The 7618-nt window shown below is 34.0% G+C and overlaps 2 protein-coding genes across 3 annotated transcripts in view; one reads left to right on the top strand and one right to left on the bottom strand.

Annotated features, from left to right (window-relative positions):
* LOC108748007 (negative elongation factor A) overlaps nt 1–1640 on the bottom strand; it is a 2243-nt gene extending 603 nt beyond the window's left edge. Inside the window, exons 1-4 of the mRNA XM_018485951.1 lie at nt 1365–1640; nt 806–1238; nt 318–728; nt 46–247 (exon numbers count right to left, since the gene is read on the bottom strand). Coding sequence (XP_018341453.1) covers nt 46–247; nt 318–728; nt 806–1238; nt 1365–1637 — 1319 coding nt within the window. The 5' untranslated portion in view covers nt 1638–1640. The remainder of the gene's footprint in view (nt 1–45; nt 248–317; nt 729–805; nt 1239–1364) is intronic.
* A 1856-nt stretch (nt 1641–3496) lies between these two features.
* Nucleotides 3497–7319, top strand: LOC108748092 (cellular tumor antigen p53). 2 transcript variants are annotated; one of them, XM_018486093.1, is made up of 4 exons: nt 3497–3573; nt 3707–3767; nt 5426–5645; nt 6567–7319. In XM_018486093.1, the coding sequence occupies exons 1-4, from the start codon at nt 3522–3524 to the stop codon at nt 7290–7292; spliced, it is 1059 nt and encodes a 352-aa protein (XP_018341595.1). In that variant the 5' UTR covers nt 3497–3521; the 3' UTR covers nt 7293–7319. The 2 variants fall into 2 exon arrangements, with proteins under 2 accessions (XP_018341595.1, XP_018341596.1); XM_018486094.1 differs by having other exon boundaries at nt 3570–3642.
* Nucleotides 7320–7618: the final 299 nt, after the last annotated feature.

The following is a 7618-nucleotide window of genomic DNA, read 5'->3' as shown; positions in this document are numbered from 1 at the left end:
ATATATATATATACATAATTAAATGCATGCAATTAAATCATTAACTTTACCGTAAGAGATAGGCCTTTTCTTGGATTAGCTGCCGCATTAGTCGTAGTAGTCTGTATACGAATTTGTGTGACTGTCTGAGCTGGTCTGACAGTTTGCACAGCTATTGGCGTGCTTTCTACAGGTGTTATCACCGTCGGTGTAGTTACTGCCAATACAGCAGTGGGTGTTGTAGTAGTGGTAGTAGTTAACGTAGTAGCTATATAATACAAAATGTTTAATCAAAATCTGAACAAAATAACATGGTCTTTTTAGTAACTGCAACTTACGTGTTTGCTGTGTAGTCGTAACTGAAATACTGCTTGGCGTGCTAGGTGCGGTATAGGATTGCGTTGTAACTACTACAGTTGGTGTAACAGGCGTAGCAGGCGGATTTATTGAGGCCAATCCTTGCGCGTACTCCGGAGTGGTAGTTTCTACAACTGATGGAGTTGCTGGATTCTTTTCTGCCACAGTGGCTTGTGCTTCCACTGCTTTTTTCTGTTGCTCTTCGAAATCCATCATCTTTTTTCTTTTCTTTGCTACAAATCCCATAGGTTGCTCAGTAATATCCAACAATTTAATACCACCATCCTTTCGAATTCTGCTGATCGATGTTCTATTAGACATAGAAGTGTTCGTAAGCGATGGAGACCGAAAACCGCTTGTTGGAACTCTACTTGGAATTCCTTTCAAAGGTGCTAAAAAAAGTATATACAATGTAGTATATTGCAGATAATACAAAGAAGTAACATTGCATTTATAAATTTATATATACTTGTATCAGTCATTTTTCTTGGCATTCCTCTGCTTCTTACTGGTACAGTAGGAGCTGTGCTCTTTTTGAGATTACTAGCAGCATCAGTGCTTTTTTGAAGCAATTCTGCTCTTAAGGCTGCACTTTTTGGTTTCCTCTTAAGAGTAAAATGTTTGACTGGCGTAGGTTGCTGACCTACCACTGAAGTCAATGCAGTCTTGTTAAGGTAATGACACTCTAAGGGAAGCATAGCAGGATCATTCTGTTTCTTGAGAAGTTTCCGTAATTCATTGACTAATTCACCAAAAATTGGTCTATGTTCATCCAGATCAGTGATGTCTGTATTTAAAGAACCAGTCGATGGAAAAGTTTTCATCGCTTCGGATAACATTGATACCCACAATTCACTGTCCACAGCTGCAATCTCAATAATCTCCTCCAGTTCTGCACGCCACTGTCATCAGGTTTGAATAATAAAATTTTAAGAAAAGTATTTAATACAAAAAGAAAATTCTAAATCCATTAATAGGCGAATACTCGATGAAAGTATGAAGATATAAAGATAGAAGAGAACACTTACCTCTTCAACATTACGTCTGGGTATGTGAAAAAACGACAAGAGTAGCTTGAGTTTAACCTGCGTTTGCAAGTCGGGAAAACAATCCTTGATGTTCCGCAATACCTCGGCATTGAGTTGCGAGCAAATTGAGCTACCGGTCCAGCTATCGTTTGATGTACCGAGCTTATTATGCAGCCACAACGATGTATCACTGTCCCTCACATTCGCCATATTGGAGTCGTTTGATTCCGGCGCGTGCCGTACCTCACTGTAGTGCGCCACATGCGGTGACATGCGGTTCCCGCCATGAAGCAACGAACATGCGCGCGCATATCAGCACATGTCCTTCCTGGATACCCGTAGCCTATAAAGGTGCCTTTTCATGCTTGACCATCGACGCTCATTTTTGGCATCAAAATAAGTCACGTGATAAAAATTGACAAATGCCAAGCGTCGATTTTGATCACGACTTATTGACGATTGATGACACACGATTTGATTTATTTTGACGCTAAAATTGAGAGTCAGGTAAGCATGAAAATGCACCTTAAAGGTATCTTTTTGTGTTGAGAGCAGTGCAATTACGCATTATAGCAATTGCTCACTGCCAATCACAGCGACTTCTGCGTAGGGAGTTTAAAGTTATTTTTTTGTAATTGGCTTGTACGCAATTGGATCATTCACGTAATACATTTACCACTCTCTCCCTGTGAGGCTCTCTACGCGAAACAGATCGGTATTCATAGGCTACTTTTTCATACTGACGCTCGATGCTCATTTTCAGCGTCAAAACAGAGGCCCTATTCTTGAGCATATATGAATAATTTTTCCATACGAAAATGACAATTTCTTGATTGTAATTGATCAATTGTATACGAAATTGCTATTTTCGTGTGCGATATTTGTTCAGGAATAGAGCCCCAGGTGACGTGATTAAAATTGATGCTTGGTATTCATCAATTTGGATCACGTGACGTTTTGATGCTGGAATCGAGCGTTGAGCGTCAGCATACAAATGCAGCCATAAGGTGCGTTTGGGAAGACGCTATTAGTGCCATTTCTGTTATTCTATCCTTGGAATTTGCGTTATTTAGATAATTTTGATTTATATTTTATATTAATAAAGACCCAAACTAAAGGGTTGAAACGTATATTTTATTTGTTTTGTTACATTCACACGAAAAATAAAGAATTTTTGTGCATCCAAATAATTGGTGTAGGCTCTGATGGATTTTTTTACATTTTTCACTAATACATTCTATCCTTGTTTTACGTCTAATAAACAACAAAGATAGAATAACAGAAGTAACGCTAATAGTGTCTCCCCGAACGCAATAATCGATTCTTACATTTAAGACTGTTTTAAGTCAATCTTAAGATGTCGTAAGTCAATCCGAAGACTATATTAACATCTTAAGATATAGCTGTGTTTGCTTTGGCGTTCATAATGCTTTAAGCATCATTTCATTCTTGTTGTTTAGTAAATATTAAACAAGGACAATTAATGCTCATAAGCGTTGTAAGCGGCAAAGCGAACGCAACCATTATATTTAGGACGGTTTTGAAATAAAAACGGACTATGAGAGAATACCACCCCATGTTTTTTGCGTCACAGGTATAGGGCTTAAGCCTATTCTATAATATGCTCTTTGTTTCCTGTTTCTTGTTTTTTTACCTTTTGCTTTTTTCTCCTTTGCAACCGTTTTATCAACAATTATATTTTTTGCTACGTATTTCTTGTTACTTTCGAAGTTCGTTAACTTTTATCTCGGGCGATATAAAACAAAAAACCGGATAAAAAGTAAAAAAAGCAAGATGTAAAAAAATAACAAAAGGCAAAAAATCGGAAACAAACAGCACATTGTAGAACAGGCTTTACGGAACGTAAAAGCAGAGAAACAGAGAGCGCTAATTTTAAAGAGAGACGCTTGTAAACTGAGCACACCATATAATCTTTCCATCATGAGTCATGACACAAGAAGGATCTTGGTAGCCACGACTACAAGCTGAGTCGATACGGCTAGGATCGAAAATGGCCACCGGAGGCGGCGATCTCGCAAGTGGTCTCGCATAGAGTAGTCGAACGAGTTAAGAGGGGGAGCATATGCTCCATACGCAGCGAATCATGACACACTATGTTATCCCTTCCACGTCCACCATGGATTGTAGACCAACAAGATGAGGGATCTTTTCGGTCCTCCCCGATCATCCGATGTGCAGCTTTGGTTTGGTATGTGTTCTGACAGTTGTGTGAGTTGTGTTCGATGAGATGTAGTTGCACGTGTTCATCTCGATTTATGTGCGTCTTTCAATTAATTTTCAAGTGCAAATTGCAAATATGTTAGGCTCGAATGTTGTTTCAGATTCTCAGGAATCTGCATTGATGGATGAGGAAACGTATAAGGATTTGATAGAAAAGACTTTGTAAGTAACTTTCATTTAGCTCTGTTGCTCGTCTATTGTACCGGTCGATCGCGTTTCTGTAGCACGAGTATGTTCTTTCACACAATGAAAGACTCTTCTCAATTAAATGCTTCAGAAAAGGGTTTGATTCAGCCTAAAACAAAGTTAATTAAGTGATATACAAAATTATACGAAAAATACAGATGCATGAGATGAATTAGGCCAAAAAAATTCTAACAATAAAAGATGATGCAATATTCGGATCACAGTACAACCGTTCGAGACCACGTTTGAAACTATGGATAAAGCCTACATTACATGACGCTGATTTTCTTGCTGGTTTAGCTGATAGATCCATTGTGTTAGTTGCGTACTGCTTTGTTGTCTACGTTGTGTACAGCTAGTCATGGCTTTGTATGTATTTACTCATTTGCGAGTTAGCTCGATGAACAATATACGGACGTACACATATAAGATATTACACAATAACATAAGAATTATATTGAAACATAAGAGGAAATAAATTATTAAAAAAGTATATATATATATATAGATAATATATATGCAGGCTGTTAATATAACGCTTCGCATGCGATGTAGCAGGAAAACGAGCATTGTGTGCCGCCTGCTTAATTGTTTAGTTGCATACTACGACGCGTTCTTTTTTGTGAAATGAATCTGGCAGAAAAAAAGTGTCGCCTACCCCGTATATATAAACCGAGATATTAATCGTTAAAAGTTGACCAACTATTTAAGTTAATAAATCTGTCATACCTGTGAAAAAGTCTCTGAGAAATTATTTCAAAAAATCGAAAATTTTATTAACAATTCTGCTTGTACCCGTAAGTTCTATATCTTTTCTGTTAGGAAAGATATAGTTCTGTTGATTTAGTTAAAAAGAAAATAAAAATAAAAATATGAGGTGCTAATTTCGCGTGGCATTTCAGTTTCGAAAAAATTGATTATATTATGAAATTTTATGATTAAAGAAGAGTTATGTAGTTCCTGATATATTTTAGTAATTGTTCTTTAAAGGATCCTCTACGTAGAAGTCGTACGAAAATAACCAATCACAATCAAATACTCTATTAGAAATACTCTATTAGATTGATTAGTTTCCTATGACTTAGACTCCACTTAGTCTCTACGACTTCTATGTAGAAGACCCTTAGGTATTTTTAAATAAATTTTTTATCTGAGAGCTGGCATCTTAAGTTTCAAAAAAATTTATTTTTATTATGATATTCTTTTATTTTCGAAGAGTTTTACAATTCCTGATAAGTTTTAGTGACAGTTTCGGCCTTTAAATACTTTTAAACATGAGCTTACTTTTTTAATATGAGCGCTGGAACTTCATCACAAACGAGTAAAGTATCTCTTAACAATCAGTTCCAGCCGACTTTTTAGTATTTTCTGTTAACATACTGAAAAATCGCTGAAATTTCTTTGAAATTTCTCTGAAATTTAGCTGAAATTTTTCTGAAATTTTGTTGAAAATGACCTTTTCAGCTAAAAATCGCTGAAATTTGTCTGAAATGCTAAAATTTTACCGAAAAGTATTCCAAAACATGGAAAAATTTCAGTAAAATTTTTCCACCAGGACTGGGAACCATGTAAACCTAAATTTAGTGTTTATGTGAATCATATAAATCTAAATTTTGTGTTTTGTTTTTTCAAAGCGATGGTACATTGCCGCCACCGGAAGATATGAACGCATTGAATACAGAAGAGAAATATGATATACTTCCGGAGTCCATGTATATCCCTCCGGGAAAGAGATTAAAAAGTCAAACGGAAGAAGATGACGATATTTATTATTCACATGGGTACGCCAATTATTTAGGCCCTCAATTAAATTTCCAGTATACCTTGGCAGAGAATGGTGGACAGGATTGGTCGGTAAGTAAACTTTATGTATAATTTAAAACTTGCAATCCAGAATTTATAAAATATTTACGCAAAGTATGTTGAACTGTACTTATTTAATTGTTTTTATTTCATGAGTTAAATTAAAATCTATATATATTCTTACATAACATGTTCCTACTTGAAAATCAATTTTGTCTTTTAATGATAATTGTAATTAGTTTTTATAATTTTTGTATGGAATATTTCATGTAACTTGCAAACAATTTCTTGTATCATCTTATTCATTAAATTGTAAGAAGATAAAGTAAAATAATAAAGATAAAAAAGTAAGAGATTTTGCTTGGAAATGTTTGCTTTGTATCTAATTATTAATTGTACACTGTACTGTTAAAAATACATAAGACTGTTCTTTGTCGCTGTACTATATTGTACTTTCTCTTTAAATATATGGATACTTTCCATTTCGCAAATCGATATAAATCATTCTTGATATTATTATTTGAGTTATCGGAAATATCCAATAATGTTTGTACCGACTTGTATCACAAAATGGAAAGCATTCATGTTTAATTCATTTTAAATACAATGTATTATATATTAGTTTAGCTACAAAGAATAGTCACCTTATGAATCTGCTTATTAAATCTGATCATTTAAACTTTCATACAAGTTATCAGATTAATCTGTTTATATTGTAATCTTGTGTTTAATGTGTTTAACCAAATATTGTATACTGCAGGTGTAAGCTTTTTGTGTAGTAGATAAATTGGTGCTAAATGTATCTTACGTATCAAGTGTGATGATTTTCTGTTAACATTGATATAAACTAAACTATTTTATGAACCAAACTTTTATAATGTTGCATATAGTATGTATGATTCTTAGTATCATTCTTTTATATAGTTATAATAATTTAATATATTTATTTATCTGTTTATTTTTTTCATGTAGTACTCTCAAAAATCGAAAAGAGTATTTCTAAAAATGGAAAAGACACTGCCTTTACGATTTACATGGGAAGCAGCTGCATCCGGTTTATTTTTGCGTACAAAATTAGTTTTTGTATTAGAGCAATATAAAAACGATCCAGTAAGACGATGCCCTAATCATATAGCATCAACCAATTATATTAATCAATCAATGGATCCGGAAAGAATTAAACATGTAGTCCATTGTGTTAATCATGCCGCGAGTATTTACGAAGAACAAAATGAACATCTTTCTATCTTAACACCGCTTTGTACACCCGAACCTGGGTCGCAATATTTTCCAATGTGTTTCAAGTTTTTTTGCAAAAATAGTTGTACATCCGGTATGAATCGTAGAGATACTGAGCTAGAATTCACTTTAGAAGATAAAAGAAACAAAGTTTTAGCTCGGCAAACATTGGGAATTAAAATATGTAGTTGTCCCAAACGCGACAAACAAAAAAGCGAGACAGATCTGGAACGATCAATATCTGTCAAACGAGAGATGTTAACATCGGGGAAAAAGCTACCGTCTTATGACACGCACGTTTATAAAGTCGAATTAAATATCGTCGGCAAAGAAAATTATTTATCAGTTTATAAATATGCATATGATATTATGGCTGGTCAAGCAGCGAGAACTGGTCAGCATGAATGTTTTAAACCATATATGGATGAAATATCACGCAAAGTGCCTTTAAACCATTGATAATTCCAAGTTTCAAATCCCGTTTTTGCACGATAATTTTCATTTAATGAAAAGAAATAGATTAAGTTTTAATAGATAAGATTTTTTTATTAAAAATGTTTCATTTTTGCTAATTAATTTTTTATCTTATAAGTATGCATGTGCATGTTATGTGATTTTATTATTATTCGATGTTCGTAATTAATGTTTACATATTATGTTTATATGTTAAATACTGAAAATGTATTAAAATAGCATTTTAATTAATGACTTCTTTTTACGAGTTATAAAATAAAGTTAAAATGCTATTTTTTAAGCATGAATTTAAGTTGAATCTCCTACATTAT

This window comes from Trachymyrmex septentrionalis, unplaced genomic scaffold (assembly GCF_001594115.1).
Source record: "Trachymyrmex septentrionalis isolate Tsep2-gDNA-1 unplaced genomic scaffold, Tsep1.0 scaffold21, whole genome shotgun sequence".
NCBI lineage: Eukaryota > Metazoa > Arthropoda > Insecta > Hymenoptera > Formicidae > Trachymyrmex > Trachymyrmex septentrionalis.
Note: the sequence above shows the minus strand (reverse complement) of the source record. Positions and strands in the feature narration are given on the sequence as shown.

What these genes read in the sequence shown, in the direction of transcription:
- LOC108748092 (XM_018486093.1), top strand. Translation starts at nt 3,522, where the DNA reads ATGAGGGATCTTTTCGGTCCTCCCCGATCATCCGATGTGCAGCTTTGG. An exon ending in CGATGTGCAGCTTTGGTTTG is followed by an intron (nt 3,574 to 3,706) that starts GTATGTGTTCTG and finishes ATGTTGTTTCAG; the next exon opens with ATTCTCAGGAATCTGCATTG. An exon ending in ATGGTGGACAGGATTGGTCG is followed by an intron (nt 5,646 to 6,566) that starts GTAAGTAAACTT and finishes TTTTTCATGTAG; the next exon opens with TACTCTCAAAAATCGAAAAG.